This window comes from Pelophylax lessonae (genome assembly GCF_965119305.1).
Source record: "Pelophylax lessonae genome assembly, chromosome: 3".
Classification (NCBI taxonomy): Eukaryota; Metazoa; Chordata; class Amphibia; order Anura; family Ranidae; genus Pelophylax; species Pelophylax lessonae.
The window spans coordinates 197,240,348-197,260,650 of record NC_138770.1 but is presented as its reverse complement, the minus strand read 5'-3'; the positions used below and the strand labels follow the sequence as shown (position 1 = coordinate 197,260,650).

Sequence of the window (20,303 nt, the reverse complement as noted above, 5' to 3'; positions counted from 1 at the left end):
TTACATGTTTCCCCTTAAACCAAGTGTTACTTTAGCAGTGTGTTTGGGGTCATTGTCCTGCTAGAAGGTAAACCTCCTTCCTAGCCTCAAATCACGCACAGAGTGGTACAGGTTTTTCTGCTCAAGAATAGCCCTGTATTTAGCACCATCCATCTTTCCCTCAACTCTGACCAGTTTCCTAGTCCTGGCTGCTGAAAAACATCCCCACAGCACAATGCTGCCACAACCATGTTTCAGTGGGGATGGTGTTCTTTGGGTGATGTGATGTGTTGGGTTTGCGCCAGACATAGCATTTTCTTTGATGGCTGAAAAGTTCAATTTTAGTCTCATCAACCCAGAACACCTTCCTCCATACATTTTGGGAGTCTCCCACATGCCTTTTCGCAAACTCCAAACGTGCCATTTTGTTTTTTGCTTAAAGTAATGGCTTTTTTTCTAGCCACTCTGCCATAAAGCCCAACTCTATGGAGCGTACGGCTTATTGTCGTCCTATGTACAGATACTCCAGTCTCTGCTGTGGAACTCTGCCACTCCTCCAGGGTTACCTTGGATCTCTGTGCTGCCTCTCTGATTAATGCCCTCCTTGCTCTGTACGCAAGTTCTGGTGGGAGGCCATCTCTTGGCAGGTTTGCTGTTGTGCCACGTTCTTTCCACTTGGTTATGATAGATTTGATGGTGCTCCTGGGGATCATCAAAGATTTGGATATTTTTTTTAGAACTTAACCCTGACTTGTACTTCACAACATTGTCCCTTACTTGTTTGGAGAGTTCCTTGGTCTCCATGGCAGTGTTTGATTAGTGGTGCCTCTTGCTTAGGTGTTGCAGCCTCTGGGGCCTTTCAAAAAAAAAAAGTGTGTATATGTAATGACAGATCATGTCACACTTAGATTGCACACAGGTGGACATCATTTCAGTAATTATGTGACTTCTGAAGATAATTGGTTGCACCAGAGCTTTTTATAGGCTTCATAACAAAGGGGGTGAATACATACGCACATGCCAATTTTCTGTTTTCTATTTCTAAAAAATTGTTTTATGTATATATTTTTCTCATTTCACTTCACCAACTTAGACGTATTGTGTTCTGATCCATCACATATAATTCAGATTAACAAAACATTGAACTTGAGGCACCAATGTAACAAAATAGGTAAAAAGTCAAGGGGGATGAATACTTTTGCAAGGCATTGTACATTGGGGGGCGGGGGGGGGGGGGGATTTTAATGACCAAATGCTTCAACCCTACTTCGCAATAGGGAGGTCCCATTTCTGGTACAAGAAAGTCGCAATTTAATTAATTTGGCCAATTATAATGCATATATTATCTACACCAAATCCACGGAAAGCCCCACCCCCTTCCTAAAATTCATAGAAGAAATTGTCACGTCTCTCAACAAAGACCCCCCCAGAAAACCTTTGCTCTGATGCGGTTAGCAGACTTCATGAGCGCCACTTCCCGGACAACATTCCACCATCTGAAGTAGGCCGAGGACGCCAAAAAAGATGTAGTGTATGCAGCAAGAGAGGATTTCGTACAGATACCAGCTACCATTGTCCCCATTGTCTGTCCCAACCCGGCCTTGGCGAATGCTTCCGACTTTATTATACATCCCTTAAATATTAGCCAATATTTTAATCATTTCCCCATTTTCATCTGTGCTGACCATTTTCCATGTTTCCTCAAATAACCACGCCTTTGCCTTCCACGTTAATGGACCCTGGCCTGTTTTCCACAATGCCTCTGCCTAGTGTTTGGACTTCTTTCACGTGAACTGACCCTGGCCTGTTTTAGCAACTACGCTTCTGCCTACCGTTTGGATTGCTTTCCTGTAAACTGACCCTGGGCCTGTTTTATCAACTACACTTCTGCCTGCTGCTTGGACTGCTTACATGTGAACTGACCCTGGCCTGTTTTATCGACTATGCTTCTGCCTACCGCTTGGACTGATCTGTTGCCCTGCTACTGTAGTACACAGGGGTCTCACCTATGTGAGGGGCTCCAGAATTGTTTTTCCGGATGGAGAAAACATTTTTCGGTTTTCTCCGGGTTTCGTAATTTCCGGATTAGGGTCTGTAGTCCGTAGGCTTTAAAGAGATTTGGGTGGGAGAAGCCTCTACCCTTGTCCCCAGGTCTTACCTGAGCGAGGCCCTCAGCCTGCTGCTGACTTACTACCATCATGCCTCTGACTGGCGCATTAAATTAGCTGTAGCAAGAGGCAGTAATGTTTATGAAGGGCTGGAGAGCGGTACAATGAGCAGGGTTCATACACATTTTCACCAATAAAATTCCATGACTTTTCCATGACTTCACGTAAATATTTATGACCTAATGTTTCATGAAACGTCTATGTATACATGTTAAATATGAATGAAAATCCATGTCACACCCAGCATATTTTTACTAAAATAAATGACAATCTTTGTAGTGTACAGTACCTCTGCAGTTAGGGTCTAGTTTCTGGATACAGCGTGACTCAAAATGGTCCCTTGTTTTACAGTGGATGAGATGGCAGCACCGCTGCCGCAGCTGGGAGCCGGTGTCACTTCAGGCACACGGGTGAAAAAGCAAGCGATCGGATTGGAAGCTGTCAAGCACGCAGCTGCAGACTGGTGCTTTGCACCTTTAGCGTGGCTAGACAGCGCTGCCTCTCCCATGTTCGAAATGTCAAACGTTTTACGACACACACTATACATTTAGCGGACATGATACAGGAGAAGGTCAGAGGCTGCGGACATGATACAGGAGGTGGTCAGAGACTGCAGACATGATACAGGAGGTGGTCAGAGGCTGCAGACATGATACAGGAGGTGGTCAGAGGCTGCAGACATGATACAGGAGGTGGTCAGAGGCTGCGGACATGATACAGGAGGTGGTCAGAGGCTGCGGACATGATACAAGAGAAGGTCAGAGACTGCAGACATGATACAGGAGGTGGTCAGAGGATGCGGAAATGATATAGGAGGTGGTCAGAGGCTGCGGACATGATACAGGAGGTGGTCAGAGGCTGCGGACATGATACAGGAGGTGGTCAGAGGCTGCAGACATGATACAGGAGGTGGTCAGAGGCTGCAGACATGATACAGGAGGTGGTCAGAGGCTGCAGACATGATACAGGAGGTGGTCAGAGTCTGCAGACATGATACAGGAGGTGGTCAGAGGCTGCGGACATGATACAGGAGGTGGTCAGAGGCTGCAGACATGATACAGGAGGTGGTCAGAGGCTGCAGACATGATACAGGAGGTGGTCAGAGGCTGCGGACATGATACAAGAGAAGGTCAGAGACTGCAGACATGATACAGGAGGTGGTCCGAGGATGCGGAAATGATACAGGAGGTGGTCAGAGGCTGCGGACATGATACAGGAGGTGGTCAGAGGCTGCGGACATGATACAGGAGGTGGTCAGAGGCTGCAGACATGATACAGGAGGTGGTCAGAGGCTGCAGACATGATACAGGAGGTGGTCAGAGGCTGCAGACATGATACAGGAGGTGGTCAGAGGCTGCAGACATGATACAGGAGGTGGTCAGAGGCTGCAGACATGATACAGGAGGTGGTCAGAGGCTGCAGACATGATACAGGAGGTGGTCAGAGGCTGCGGACATGATACAGGAGGTGGTCAGAGGCTGCGGACATGATACAGGAGGTGGTCAGAGGCTGCTGACATGATACAAGAGAAGGTCAGAGACTGCAGACATGATACAGGAGGTGGTCAGAGGCTGCGGACATGATAGAAGAGCACAGGGGAAGCAGAGAGCACTGGAGGAGCTGAAGGGCACGGGGGGGGGACTGGAGAGAGAATCAAGGGAGGGTTTGGAAAGCATTGCAGGGGGTTGGAGGAGCATGGAGAGCACAGGGGGAGGGGGAGGGGGGGGGGACTGGAGAGCACTGTCTGGGGGGAACTGGAAATCACTGAGGGGGGGAGCCAGGGAGCTGGAGAGCTCTGGGGGAGCCAGAAAGAATGGGGGGGGGGGGGGAGATGAAAAGCACTGTGGGGAGCTGAAGAGCACGGGGGGGCTAAAGAACACTGGGGGGGGGGGCTAAAGAACACTGAGGGGGGGCATTTTTACATTCAGTGTATAGCACTGGTACAGGTAGGTGTCCTTCCGGGTCCGCAGTTTGCCCTTACTGTCAGTTACTGGCCAGCAGCAGCCGAGGAAATGATCGTGAACCAATCAGGCAGCGGGGAGGGCCGGCCGCGGTTTGCCTGGAGACACGGTGACTGGCCAGCAGCAGCAATAACAGCCGGGAGATAACAAACCAATCACAGGCAGCGGAAGCGTCACTGGAGGGCGGGTCGGCCGCATGAACGTGATGACGCGGGGGTGCGGTAACCGAAACGGTTATACTGTTACACTGGTTACACTGTTATACAAGCTATACACTCACTACTTTACATTGTAGCAAAGTGTAATTTCAGTACCACATGAAAAGATAGAATAAAATATTTACAAAAATGTGAAGGGTGTACTCACTTTTGTGAGTTACTGTATATACTCATATCTCTCATTTAGATAGTAAGCTCTCACAAGCAGGGCCTTCCTACACTCTTAAATTATATTTAACTGCAAAATCATTTTTTAGGCACTGCACAAACTAATACCTGCTTTCGACGTGCCAGCTCCAGCTCTTCTTTTCTTTTCCTCTCCTCCTCTTCAAGTCGGTGACGCTCCTCTTCTTCTTGCTTGGCCCTCAATTCTGCTTCCCTTCTTTCCTGCTCAATCTTGCAAAAGCAAAGCAAAGATCCATTACTACCCATTTCTATTCGTACAATACATAATAGATGATATAGGTATAGATATAGAGCAAGGCTTAAGGTGCTGAAGCCCGAAACCAGAAGAGGAGAGGTAGAAAAAAAGTAAAGAGGGAATAGAAAAGAATGGGAAATAGCAAAATGGGAAACGCAAGAAAAAGGAAGGTGAGGAGGGAAAGAGAAAAAGAAGAAAAGAAAGAAAAGAGGGTTTTAGCCAGCTCTTAGCCAGCAGGTTATTGGACCAGGTGCACAGCTGGGTCATGGATCTCTTGGGCACCGCGTGGACGGGTTTCATGTCAGGTATTCATTCTGCGTGCGGATCCCGGACAAAGGTTGAGGAAGACCTTAGGGTCTTATCTTGGCAAAATGTAGAGCCTTTTGAAACGTAAATCCCATTTGTACTGGCACATAGAATATTTCCAGAAATATATTGATGAGAACATCAGCCCGCAGGGCCTGAGAATACATACCCTTCCCACTCTCAGAGATCCCTCTGAGACCTTTAAAAAGGAATGGGAAGGGATCCTTAATAATTGCAGTCGAGATCTTATGAAATCTTGAATTGTCCAGTACAAACAGGATATGACATCTTTGGATAAAGAAATAGAGCAAACGAATACTAAATTTGAACATCTTTGAAGCCCCCTACTTACATTACAAACTGGTCGGAGGTAAAAAACTAATTGGAAGTTATCAATAAAGACATTATGATGAAAAAACAATCGAAATTCCTTAAAGATAAGCAGGCTTTCAACGAAGGCTATGCTTATAAATGGAATTTCAAGACACGTGCTTTACGCACACACAGACCACGCACACAACAATTATGAAACTACAGATGATAACATGGAATCTGACTCTTCAATTTCCAGTTCTTTATCACAGATGTCACACTTGCCTCGGCAAGGACCCTCAGTTCCCTAAAAAACGCACCAAATCACAAAAACGAGGACGGGGTAGCACGGGCCCTTCACCTACTCAAATCACCAGTCACAATAAGAAAAAAACAGACACACAGGCACAACTTAAAACACCTACACAATTGACCAATTTAGCACCCACACTACAAAAAGTCCTAGCCAAAAGCATTACACCCCACACCAACACGAGTGATTCAACTTCCGCCACTTCGGATGATGGTTTTTTAGAACTGCCCATCCCCCCCAACACCAGAAACACAAAGCAGGGCAACTTAGACACTTATATGAAGTCCAAAACAAACGAATTAATTCCTCTGATTCTTCCAACAACTTGAATATCAATTTGACGACCTTTGACCTCACCCCAGCACAGAGACAGGTGCTTGGTCTTGGTTTCTGCCCTTCCCGGGCTCTCGACACTTCTGAAAACATTAAAGATTTACATCTTTTTGCAAGTTATCTTACCTTCAAATTTATATTTGATAATGATAGAAAACAAAAATGACTGGAGAAGCAACTGGCGGAACAGACCAAGCATCTGTCTATGGCTGAAAGGGACCTGGTTCTCCTCTATGAGGAAGGGCACACGGATGTTGTCTCTGTGATTGACACCGTGGATATCTCCAATGGAGACCCCCCTCTGGTGATAGACCAGGCCCCTAGAAGGGGGTTCAGACCCAAGTCCGAAAAATTTCCAGATCTTGCCACTAATCCAAACATCTGGACTTTTGTCCAGAGAGTATCCAAGGATTTAAAAACCACTGTTTGGCCCTCCACGCCCAGCAACCTAACCCGGGAACAGACACGTGCATTAAAGTTACTCAAGAGCAATAAAAACATTCTGATCAAACCATCAGATAAGGGGGGAAACATTGTTATGTCCCCCCTCCAATACGAAACAATGTGTATTGAAGTCTTATGCAATCGAGAATGGTACTGTCCCATTGCACCGGATTGCATTAAGGACTTCATTCAAGAATACAAGTCCTAGTGTCTGGATGCCCTTACCCAGGGCCTCATAGACAAGGATACGTACAATTTTTTAATCATTAAACATCCCAAGACCCCCATCTTCTACACCCTACCTAAGGTGCACAAAAATCTCCAACATCCCCCTGGCAGACCCATCGTCTCTGGCAATGAATCGCTCACCGAAAATGCCAGCAAATTTGTGTAATCTTTCCTATTGCCTCATGTGTTGGGACTTCCCTCCTACATACGTGATACTACAGACCTTTTGAAGCATCTAGAGGAGATTCAGGTTCCTCCGGATGCCCTGCTCATTGCCATAGATATTGAGGCTTTGTACTTAAGTATCCCGCATGACCAGGGCATCCGGATGACTGAATCTTTTCTTAGGTAACAAGATCACAAAACATGGCCCTTGATGAGCTTCGTTTTGAAGCTCTTAAGGTTCATATTAACCAGAAATTATTTTACCTTTCTAGATCAGACTTACCTACAAATCCAGGGGGTTGCGATGGGCACTTGCTGCGCACCCTCTTATGCCAATCTATACCTTGGCGCCTGGGAAAGGCTGGTCTTTTCAGATGACAAGATGGATAAATGGTTGGCTCACATCCTGATATGGCACATGCTGATATGGCACAGATTCATTGATGACCTATTGGTCATATGGACATGGACCCATACGGATTTGATGCATTTTCTTACTGCTTTGAACGAAAACAATTTAAATCTGAAATTCACATATACCATCAAACACCAAATATCCTTTTTGGATCTAAAGATCAGCCTTTTACCAGACGGACAAATTGATACGGATTTATACCGTAAGCCCAGTGCGGGCAATACCATCCTTTGCGCAGCAAGTGCCCATCCCACCCCCCTGAACTCTAGTATCCCGTATGCCCAGTATCTGAGGCTCCGTAGAAATTGCTCTACGGATGCCAATTTTCAAATTCAAGCTGATCAACTTCAGGAGCGTTTACTTGCCAGAGGATACTCCAGATCCTTGTTGAGGAAGTCCTATAATCGTGCAAAAGCCCGACCTAGAGTGGATTTGCTTTACAAATCCACAATTAAAAATAACGATCAAAATGTCAGGTTTATTACCACCTATTCTTCACACGGTTTTAAACCGACATTGGCCAATTCTTACCCAGGATTATACCCTGAGTAAGTACCTTAACACCAAACCTAATTTGGTGTTTAGGCGTGCCACTTCACTCAGATTGCCTCACTAAGAGCCATTACACCAACAATGGCTCCATCGATTCCTCCAAAAAGGGTACATACCAATGCGGTTATTGTGACAAATGTCCGTGGGTTCAAACCAGAACGGGTATACGCCTACCCAATGGAAAGTGGTTCCAAACTAGACACTATGCAGATTGTAACACACAGGGCTTGGTTTACCTCATGACCTGCCAATGTGGAGCTTTCTATGTAGGTAAAACTATCCGCAAACTCAGCAAGCGCATAGAAAACCATATTTACCATTCAGAAGGTGGGACGATTCAGACTAGTGTTACGCGTCACATAGGCCTTCGCCACAAGTATGACAATACGGTGGTGGTGTTCTATGTTTTGTAGGTTATTCCCCCAGACCCCCGAGGGGGCAACTGGGACAAACGCATATTACAGAAAGAAACGTATTGGATTGAATCCTTGGAGGCGACTACACCTCCGGGGATTAACAAAGTCCTAACATACAAACCGTTCCTGGGATAGTCTCCACGTTTTCATGTGGACTCTCCCCACAGACATCCCTGCATATTTTCCTACCTCCATGGACCCCCGACATGCTGCCCGTGGGCACCTGACCAGCTGCACCAACTGATCTGGCCTACACGGCTAGAATGATGTATACTCTGGATTGAAAATTTATTATACAATTTCGTTGATGAATTATCATCTGTTTGTACATGTCTCCCCTTAGTACTATTTATAATAACTGTTGCACCAGTACCATTTGTACATTGCTTGTATAGTCTTTTGTACCACCCCGGGAGGTTCCAATACCCTTTGGGGTTGAGTTATGTGCAGAGGCGTTCATGGGCTTTACCCTTGAACTCCTCAATATATTGTAATATTTATATGCAATGTATTATAAGGTGTTTTTCTTGTAAATGTTGCTGACTCATTTGATAACTATCTTTGATCCATTTATATGTATGTGTGGACTCCCATTCATTATGTGCTCATTATGCCATTCGTGTCAGTTCCATTCTTGCCCGGCTGGGGGCGCGCCTCCCTGACACCCAACGGATGTGTGGCCCTCGGACACGGTGGTTAATGGACAACTCCTTTGTCCTTCTCCGCCAGTGTGGTCGTACGCAGCTGCGCATTGTGGCTGCTCTTCAGTGCGGCACTGCACGCGCATCCCTGAGTGCGCGCGCTGTTGAGGGCCTGACCCGTCCACGTGTCGCGTGTTCATCACGCATGCTGTGCGCCGGGTTGAGGGATATTTAGGCTGGCGATTTCCGCATTAGCTCCCAGGAGACGGCGTGCGCCGCCATTACAGCGATGTCTAGGTAAGCTTTTCCTATGCGGTCCGTGCCCTTGCTATATTTTTTGTGTCTATGCATTATACCATCAATAATCCTCCTTCCCTCTCTCTTTGCCACCCCAGATGCCCTTGGTTATAGGCATCCAGCGATGCTAAATCCAACCTTCCTGATGGTGATCTGTCAGTTTATAGCATATGCTTCATATTGCCGCAGCTGAAACTAATGCCTAAACTCCTCGGACATCTTTATTACTTGAACAGGTAGCTCCTGATTTATTATATTTACACATTGTCCCCTACAAAAATCTCTTAATTGTGATATTGGGATTTTCTACCTGCTCATTATTATCTTTCCATACATAGGAATTCCTGTGCTGATGGTTTCAGCAATAGCCCTTTGTTCATGTTGTACTATGGGAAATTTCTCCTAAACAGCACTATATAAAAGGTAGATAACAATTGATTGTAGATTCCCTTTCACTCTGGTGACAAATTTCTTTCTTTCATCTCCCTATATATCCTTGCATAGATGTTACATCTGCTTACCCTCTGGTGGCTCTTTGGACTTTCCTGCCTATCCTTTTCCCTCCACATCCATTGGGGAGGCGTTCTCTGGGATGCACACTCACCCGGTCGCGGCCATTTCAGTGTTTTGGCATGGGGGCAATTTTTGGGTGCACGTTTGGGAGTTCCACACACGCATGCATGCACGGTTTGAAAATGTCTTTTATGATGTTGTTACTTATGATTGTTGTTATACCATGCAGGTTAACCAAGGCACATTCGTTTACAGTACGCTACATACCCCTGAAGAAGCGGATTCGCTATATCCGCAAAACATGTTGGGTTCTTTCTGACGAGTCTTCATTGGATTTGCTTATGCATATGTTGCCGCCTTAAGTTCTACCTTCTTATTAACAACACACATCTGTGCTAGTATTTGTAATTTGCTATGTACTATTCCATGTTCTACCTTGTTTTTAATATGAATAAATGTTCATGTTTTATACATCTTTTCCTATTTTTTGAGTTACGGTACCATTAGAATCCCACCAGCAATCTATTTTTCGTCCCTTTTTTCCATTCCTTTTCCCCTTCTAGTTCTTTTGTCTCTCCCTCGTTCTCTCCCCCCCTTTTTTCTCCTTTCCCCTCTTTCTTTGTTCTTCCCTCCTTTCCTCCCGTCTGTCCCTTTTCTATTCTATTCCAAGTATGCTAAAGCACATCAGTGACCACCACCTTACAGACACTGGCGAATAAAAAACGGAGATGCTTCCTGTATGGGGGGGGGGGGGTTATATAGGGGAGGACTTCTTGTTTGATTGATCTGCCAGTGTCCATTCACCTATAGGTGGCGCATAACCCAAATAGTAATTATTATAGCCTGCTCTGTGTCCTGTGACGTACGATAAAGAAAATCACGATTCCACTGAGTTTAATGGGAGACACAAATGATCCCCCATGAAATAATAAAAGTATGTTTTTGTACCCACCATAAAAGCTTTAGTTGGGGATCACTGGGAAATGTATGACCTTGAGTTACAGGCAGGGCATTAACCGAGAAATGACAGTGTCTCCCAATCAACGAGAAAAAGTTTATGATCTTCATTTTAATACAGGATTCAGAGCATCGGTCTCTTACAAGCACGACATGAACCAGAAGGGAGGAACCAATGGCACAAACACCTGCAGGTATTGTATAAGGCCAACGGATTGGATCTAAGCCCTGTACTGCTATGATGCAATCAATTCCATAATTTTATATAGCTACATTGTTAACAATGGGTTGCTCTGGTTTGAATTACTATTTTTACCTTAGCAGCTTTTGCTTTTTCCATCTGTTCCAGCTGCTCTCTTGATGCTCCCTGAGATGCTGGCTCTACAGGCAGGTCCCACACACTGCTGCCCTCCCACACTGAAAAGAGAGATTGTAGAGGTTAAACATGATCATCCTCAAAACACATGCAAGAATAATCAAGAAAAATCTGAAAATAAAAAGCTGTGAAATACAAAAAATAAAACTAAAACCGCTAACATTAAGTATAACATGCACAAACAACTGGATTTTTGACTTACCGTAAAATCCTATTAAGTTCATTGACGGACGCACTTCTCTCTGATTCATATCAGTAGGGTTATACTGCCCCCTACAGGAGTAGGACACTAGGCAGAAAAAAGTTCTGGCTACGCCTATGGGCAGTCCCGGAGGGTGTACCCTCTCTCTTCCTGCATAGGATGTAAGTTTTGTATCAAAGCAGTGTCAGAAAGTAACACCAACCCAACTCAAAATAGAGGGGCGGGTACTGCATCCATCAATGAACTTTAAGAGAAAAGCATTTTACGATAAGTCAAAAATCCAGTTTTCTCTATCGTTCATTGACGGAAGCAGTTATCTCTGATTCATATCAGTAGGTACGTCCCAAAGCAGTGCTTTAAAATGAGGGGAGGGAACACCAGAAAAGAACAAGTCCCCAAAGCTAAACATAGCTGACCAGGCAACATAGGACTCATCAGAACAAAAGATGAGGCCCACCTGAAACAAACAGTAAACACCCTCAAGGAAGGCCAAAAGCCCTCCAAACAGCAGCCAGCAAAAACCTTACAGCCAAAAAGAGGCATCTGCACATCCACCTTATAAAACGTGGTAAAGGTGTGAACGACCAGGTAGTTGACTTGCAACCTGAAGCACAGAAGCCTGTATGGTGAAAAGCCCAGGAAGCGCTGAAACAGGGAAAGGTAGGACCTGACCGACTGTCTGATCCACGTGGAAATAGTCGCAGCAGACGCAGGCAGCCCTGTTCTTGGGCCATCCGTGAGCACAGAGAGCGAATCTAAACAATGTAGGCTATGTGGGACTTTAGGTGAGACACCAGCAGGTGTTTTTTTGGTGGATGCAGTCTGATTTGACCCCAGTTTTTTCATATACAGGGATGGAGACCAATAGCATGACCTGCTTGTCTCATGTAAAGTCACAAAGATTTTATGAAATTAGGGATGGAGATACTGTGCTTTACAGGCCAATGCCTCATATAAAGTCCCAATCTGTGTTTTACACTGCATCCGCCAAGGGGTTGGAGGTGTATGCTTCTCAGCTGGTCCTTTTCAGTTTGTACCATTGCTACAACATCGCTATTAGAGTTTTGAGAAACTAGACCAGTCATGGATGGGGGTGGGTTGGGGGAGGTTTGGGCTGCTCCCTCCCACCTGCCTCCTATCCATCCATTAGCAGCCATGTGCTTCCATTGTGGAGACACTCAAATTAAAAGTGTTAGGACTGCAGGTAAAACAGGGTGCCGTGTAGTGGCCCTGCAGCTTACACATGAGTTTGCAAATGCGTGTCAACTAAACCCCTGTTCTTTATTTATATCATGAGACAGGTCTACTTGGTTGGTGGCAGACTGGAGGGTGAGTGAGTACATCAGACTGGGGGCTGGCTGACTTCCATGCACCTCTTTTAATCCTTTTCAACTTTTGTTTTTTCAGAGACCGAATCTGACTCATGGGAAGACTCAGTCGCCAAGTACACCTCAAGTGCCTGAACTCTATCCAAAGTATGCAGCACACCTTCCGTAGGATGAGGGGGCTTAGGACACAAGATGGCAATACAAGGTCCTCGTGTAAGTTAACACTAGAAACCACCTTCGGAGGGAAGGACGGATCCGGACTAAGTACCACCTGGCCCCAAGAACCAGCATATAGGGAGGACAGGACAATGTCACCAGTGCCGACACCCTGCGTGCAGAGTGACAGGAACCAAGAAGGCCACCTTCTGTAATAAGGTAGGCTGGGGATACCCTTGATAATCGCAAAAGGAGGGTCTTGAAGAACCAACAGCACCAAATCAAAGTCCCCAGTTGGTGATGGAGGTTGCACCAGAAGAACCAAGTGTTGCACCCCCTGGAAGAAGTTACGCACCGGGGAATGGGCGACCAAAGTCCTCTGGAAAGAAATAGCCAAGGCCGAGACCTTACCCTTGATAGTACTCAACGCCAACTTTTGATCAACTCCCCGTTGAAGTTAAGCCAAGACTCGAGCCACTGAATAGGAGCGAGGGTGGGTCCCACACCACGCAATGTACGACTTCCACGTACGATGATAAATCTTGCTGGGAGTCGCCTTCCTCGCTTTTAACAGAGTGGGAAACACTGAAGCAGACAAAGCCCTGTCCTTTAGCACTTGGCATTCAACAGCCAAGCTGTCAAAGCCAGCGACTGTAAAGCAGGATGGAAGATTGGCCCCTGAGACAGTAGATCCTCCCTGAGAGGAAGTCTCCACGGGCGTCTCCGACAAGCCTGACCAGGGCGTCTTACCAAGCGCAACGAGGCCAGTTCAGAGACACAAGAATGACCGGAATCCCTTTTGCCTCTTCTGCAAAGAAGTCTTGGCAGCAACTTGAGGGGAGAAAAGGCATACAGCAGCCGGTACTGGCCCCAGGGGGCCACCAGCACGTCCGCGGCATCTGCCAGAGGGTCCCGAGAGCGGGCCACAAACCTCTGCACCTTCCTGTTGATGTGAGACGCCAACAGATCCATGTCTGGAGTGCCCCAGCGAAGGCACAACTGCTGAAACAGCTACGGATGCAGAGACCACTCTCCTACGTCTAAGGCCTGATGGCAGAAGTAAGCCGCCTGCCAATTTTCCACTCCCAGAATGTGGACAGCGGAGAGAGCTGGAACATGGGGCTCCACCCAACGTAGAATGCCTGCCACTTGCAGTGCTGCAAGGACACTCTTGGTGCCCCCTTGGTGATCAACATAGGCCATGGCCATGGCATTGTCTGATTGAATGCGCACTGGACAACCCTCCAAATGGACAGTCCAGTGCGCCAGGCAAAGCTGGATCGCTCTCCACTCCAGGACATTGATCGGCAATCGAGATTCCTCCAGGGACCAGCCTCCCTGCGACGAGTCCTGAGTGAAAGCGTTCTGCGTGCAGAACAGACACCATCACTCCTTTCTGTAGCAAGACCTGCACTGCCCAACCTACGGTGAGGATCCCTACCTTTGGAAGCCTGTGGGGGAAAGGTACTCTTACCCCCTAACACTTAATAATGTCTTCCAGGGTAGCTCCAAACAGATGGTCCCCCAGAAAGGGGAGGTCCGTCAAGGCCTTCTTTGAAGCCTGATCCGCAGACCAACACTTCAGCCAGAGTATACACCTCATGACCACCGCCGAAAATGACAGGCGACCCAATAGGGAAGCAGTTTCCAGCGCTGCATCACAAGAAAATTCCAGCCCCTGCACCCTCTGGTCCAACAGTTCTCCAAAGGCAGGAGGGACAGGCTTGCCCTCCATGTCACGGTGTAGCATCTACGCCCATTCAGTCACCATTTGGGTGACAAGGGCCGCAGCAAAAGCAGGCCTCAGTGCAGTCCCCGCTACAGCGTACACGTTGCGGGCCACAGCCTCCACCCTTCTATCCTCTGGGTCCTTTAGGGAAGGAGAATCCTCTACCGGAATAACGGTAGCCTTGTTAAGCCTGGAGACCAGGGTATCCTCCTTAGGTGGCACCGACCACTTCTTCACCAGAGACTCCTCAAAAGGGTAGCGTCTAGTAAACCGCCGAGACACCCCAAGGGGAACGTCTTAGCCGATCCCATTCTTTGGCGAGCAGGCCAGCAAAATGGGGAGAGGAAACCACTCTTCCACCCTTGAAGGCTTATGGGTGCCAAAGGCAACCTGCGCCCCAGGAGCGACGACAGCCGCATCCTCCAAGTTTTAGGGTTTCACGCACGTGCAACAGTACAGGTAGAGAGCTCATCCATACTATCAGAGGAGGCATGGTGCGGGGTACCAGACCCGGCCGGGGTACCCACGTCTGCGGTGGCTGGGTCAGACTTAGAGAAGGCAGGGGTAGGTGGGGGTTGTTTCTGTGCCCCCCCGCCCTCTAAAGGCCACCTCCACCCGGGACACAAAAGTTTCCAGGACCGCTGAAATCGCATTGGTGGACAGTTGAGATCCAGAGGGCCATGCGGCCTCCGTGAGAGGGGTCAGGCGGGGACACATGGTCTGAGGAGTCCAAGTTTCTCTAATAGAACCCGCCAGAAAACTTTAAAAAAATGAATTTTTTTTTGTATGGAAAAAAAGGAACGTCCCCAAAGCGCTACAGTGCCTCCCAGAGGTCAGGCCTGCGCTAAGGACCCCCACAGAGGGAGAGAGTAAGCCCCCAGCGACTCACTGTCCTTAGAATGCAATCCCAGCAAAAAAAAAATGCAGCAAAATGGCCGAAAACCACCCCCCCCCCAGATGGCCGCCACCATGAATGCAGACAAGGCTACAACAAAATGGCCCCCCTCCAGCACCATCGACCAAGCGCCGCACTCCCTGTCCTCCCCATGCAGCCTGCACACAAGGCCCCAGCTTCAGGTAGGCCCAAAACAATCCCCCACGCAGAGGGGAGGGAACCCAGGAGTGTGAGGTGCCGACCATCCCAGAGAGAGGGCCCGCGTCCACTCCAAAATCCGCTGGGGGTGTTTACTCACCATACCGGTAGGCAGGCAGGCGCCATCTCATGACAGGACCCCACACCACCGGAGTAGGGGAGCTGATGGCCAAATAGGAACGCTGCGACATAAGCCTAGACCCTGTCGTGTGCGTCCTGGCAAGACGTTTAATTTGCGAGGCCAGTCCCCGTCAAGTGTGACTATGTCGCAGCCGACCCAGCATAATTGCTTGAAGATCTCACAGGAAAAACGTTCGAGAAAAAAGACTAGCTAAAAAAAAAAAAATCTACATAAAAAAATTACTTATATGTCAGGACCAAAGAATCCCAGCAAGGAACGAGGTCCTTGCTCCTGACTAGGCAGATTAAAACTGACATCCTATGCAGGAAGAGAGAGGGTGTACCCTCAGGGACTGCCCATAGGGGTAGCCAGAACTTTTTTCAGCCTAGTGTCCTACTCCTGTAGGGGGCAGTATAACCATACTGATAGGAATCAGAGATAACTGCGTCCGTCAATGAACGATAGAGAAAAGGAATTTAAACATAGCAGTAAATTCCATATCTTGGGAGTACAGTACAGGACTCAGGCTGGATATTCACTGATACTGGGTGATAGGCTGCTACCTTCAGGAGACTGGACAATGGAAAAGGTTTTGGACAGGTCTCCTGGACGTAACCTTATAATCCTACTCCACTCCATGAGATGCCAGTTTTATTTTTAGCAAGCAATGCAGATTAAAGCTGGCCATAGATGGATAGAATTTAAAAGGAAAGTTCTTAGGAAAAGTCTGTCTAAGTCTGACTCCAACGGGCAGCTGCTAACTCTGAAACAAATCTGACAGGCATAATAGCCACCAAGACTGCAACTTGCAAGAGAAATCTCCTGAGGGGAGTTTCCCTAATGGATTCAAAGAGTGGTTTCTGTAGGGCAGTGAACTGCACTGAAATCCCAAGGAAGCACATAGCCGTAATGGTGGTCTGATCCATGAGAGAGCTTGAATAAATGTTTTAACAAGTGAAGCCAAAGGTTTTTGAAGTAGAATGGACAAAGACAAAACCTGTACCTTAAGTAAAGCCAAATTTTGGTTCCAATTGCAGAAAAGCCAGAATGCAAGGCGGTCACACCAGATGAAAAAGAATTCCCCAGTACGCTCATACATTTTCATGAAGAAGCTTTTATGGCTTTGAGTAATGCAGAACGACAGAGACAGATGTACCCCTGCCCCTTAAGATCTGGATTTCAGTGGCCATGCCAATAAAGCCAACCAATGGCTGAGAAGCTGGATGGAGCAAGGGGCTCAGATAGGTCTGGCCTGTTTTGATGAGGCTAGGGGTCAACTTCTAGAAGTGTAAGTATGTCTATGTACCAGGATCTTCTGGGCCGGTTTAATGCAAAGAGCAGTCCAGGAAGAATCCATGCTGAAGAAAAGACATATAAAATGAACTGAGTCCAGGGAGTTACCAGAGCATCTGATGCCAGTACGAGGACATTTTTTTGAACCTGGAGGCCAGGATGCCCACATTTGAAGTTCCCTATTTCTGACATACAGCAGGAAATTGAAGATGTTGGAATGAAGACCTGAAGGTGCCCATTCTCCTTGGTCCAGGTGGTGATGACTGAGGAAATGCAGACTCCCCCCCCCCCCCCCATTATCAAGTGAGGGTTGTAACTCCTTGCTTGGCTGGATAAGAGCATGGGATGTCAAAAGAGGAAGTGATTGTTCTATGCCAAGAAGATGTTATGTGAACCACTTGCTGACTGCGCTATAGCCAAATGATGGCTACAGCGCTGCTGGCTAGTACTAGGAGGCCCGTGATCGCACGCTGTGATCAGTGTCCGGAGGATACCGCTGATAACAGATTGAGGTAAAGAGCCAAACCGCAGACATTGGATACAGCTTATCATGGATGTAAACAGAAGCTAATGTTCACTGATAATCAGGGCACTGATCAGTGCAGTCCCAACACTACTGCCAGTATATGCCCATCAGTGCCGCCTATCAGCGCTGCCTCATCAGCGCACATTTGTGAAGAAGAAAGATATTAAAAAAAAAAACGGTCTTTATTAATTTTATTTAGCAAAAATATTAAAGCAAGTGGAGTTTAATTACCATCAAAAGAAATCTCTTTGTGTGAATTGTGGGTACAGTATGGCATGACTGTGTAATTGTCAAAGCACAAGTTCTGAGCACCAGTTTGTTTTTAGAAGACCGATATTTGCTTGGACTTTGTCTAGAACAAAGTCCAAGCATTACAGGTAAAGAAATTGTTGGAAAAAGGGGAGTTTTTTTTTACTTGCTGTAAAATCTATTTCTCTGAATTCATTGACTGATAGAGCTCTCCATTATTCAGACCCATAGATTACATTGCCCCCTACAGGAGTAAGATCCTAGGCAGAAAAAAGACTTGGCTATGCTTATGGGCAGTCCCAGGTGGTATACTCCCCCTCTCTGCTATAGGTCTTCAGTGTCAGAAGTATAACAACTCCATAGAGGGGTGGGTGCTGTGTCTGTCAATGAACTCAGAGAAATAGATTTTACGGTGAGTACAAAAATCCCATTTTCTTTAGTTCATTGACAAGGCAGGAGGGGTGTTGGGCGCTTGTGCCGAAGGGATAGGACCCCAGTGCAACAACAGATGATAAGTTGAGACGATCAGGGACTGCTGGAGACTAAGCTCTGCAGGTGTTGATGTAATTCAGGGCAGCTCTGGCAGGCAAAAGACGGAAATCCCACTGACAAACAAGGAAGAGAAACAGGCGCCGCTGAGTGTAGCGTAAAAGCCGGGAGGTCACTCTTCGCTTGTGGGAAGCTAGGCCTCACCTCCGCTCCAGCATGGCTCAGGCAGCTCAGAAACTCGTCAAGACAGTGGTTACTAAAACCCCCCAGCTTGTGAGCGCTGCAGTCAGTTACTCACGTCCACGACTTGCGACTTTCTGGTACTATGCTCGTGTGGAATTAACTCCTCCGGGACCTGCAGAGATTCCAAAAGCCATTGACGGCATAAAGGGATTGGTACAGTCATTCCAGAGGGGTCGCTTGTCTGAGCTTACTGTCAGGGAAGCTGTCAGAAATGGTCTGGTTGCAACTGAGGTTCTATTTGGTTCTACATCGGAAAATGCATTGGAAAAGGTGGCCTGATTGGATACAATGTCTGAGGCTTTCTTTCATTGTACCGTTTTAAATCCTTTTCATTCTTTTTGTGAAATCATAGACTCAGTAAATTAAATTGAAAATGAACTATTAAAAAAAAAAAGTTTAAAACATGAAATGATATAACAATTCACATGGGAATTAGCTTGTGTCCATATTTCTAGATCGCTTCCTGTATTGATGAGTCCGCATACCGACTTGCCCCCAGCCGGGAGATGATGATGCAGGAAGGACCGTGAGGGAAAGAAAACACTGCAGCGGCGGCCATAAAAAAGGCCCGCACCGGAAGTGACTGCAGCAAATATTCACAGGCAATACAGACTGCACCAGGAAGTACTCTGGTGCCATGGAGAATACAAAGTTAATCAAAAACGTTAAAAAAAAAAAAAAAAAAAAACACACATATATATATATATATATATATATATATATATATATATAATTTAAAAAACAATTATATCTTAATGCACAATCTAGTAAAAAGAGCAAGAAACATGAAGTTGTAACTGATCTGTATAAAAGGTGACACATATTGTGTGCAAGATGTCCCCTATATATGTATAATAATGAGGAAATTATAAAGGAAAGAAAAAGAAAATAAGAGATAATAAAAAGGTAATAAAAAAAAAAAAAAAAAAATGAAAATAAGGGAAATTAAAAAATGGGGTAAAAAAGGGGGAAATAATAAATAAAAAAATGAATAAAAATACAACTAAATATAAATAAAAATATAAAAAAAATAAAAATAAAAGTAAAAGTAAAAATAAAGAAAAAATAAGAAATAAAAATAAAGATAAAAATGAAAATAAATAATAACAATGAGAAAAATAATAAATATATAGAAGTATAAATAAAAATAAAATACAGAAATACACAGCAAAATTAGAAAGAAGGAAAAAAAAGAAAAATGTGTATATGCAATGCCCTAATGTCACACATAATCTTCAGGATATTCAGCCATACATAGTTAGATATAGGTGAAATTAAAAATGTGTAAAGCTGAAATTTAACAGATGGTGTACATGACTCACAGAATGATGTTGATGTCCAATTCTTCATTTAATTCTCCGGGTGAGAGAACGTTCAGGGCATATATCCAATATGTTTCCCTTTGACAGAGTCGCTTGAACCTCTCTGCATTAAGGATACCCTTTTGGATAGACTCAATCACCCAGACACGTTGGCTGCCTGTGGACTTAAGCTGGATACACACTATCTAACTTTTGTGGTTAGATTTTCTTCAGATTTACCTTTTCTATGTAGTGCAAGGGCCTGCCAGATTGCATACAAATTGAAAGTGTTTTAGGTTTGACCTCATATTATATGGTTTTGATAAGTCTAAAGGAAAAAGTCTTCAGAAAATCTTTTAGTGTGTATGGCCCATTAGCGTGATGGTGAAGGAAATGTCTAGGGACGCTATGTATATCCTTTCCCTCTAGTATGTAGCGTCTAAGCTGGCCAAAACGTGCTCTTAGTGCCCGTATGGTTCTGCCAACATAATGCAGACCACAAGGGCACACCAAGCAGTACACTACAAAATCAGAAGAGCAGGTATGGAATTCATTTAT

General features: G+C 45.9%; 1 protein-coding gene across 1 annotated transcript in view; it reads right to left on the bottom strand.

Annotated features, from left to right (window-relative positions):
- The window catches only part of GIGYF2 (GRB10 interacting GYF protein 2), a 615,584-nt gene that overhangs the window by 173,611 nt on the left and 421,670 nt on the right, over window positions 1–20,303 (bottom strand). Inside the window, exons 18-19 of the mRNA XM_082251280.1 lie at window positions 10,956–11,056; window positions 4,603–4,722 (exon numbers count right to left, since the gene is read on the bottom strand). Coding sequence (XP_082107406.1) covers window positions 4,603–4,722; window positions 10,956–11,056 — 221 coding nt within the window. The remainder of the gene's footprint in view (window positions 1–4,602; window positions 4,723–10,955; window positions 11,057–20,303) is intronic.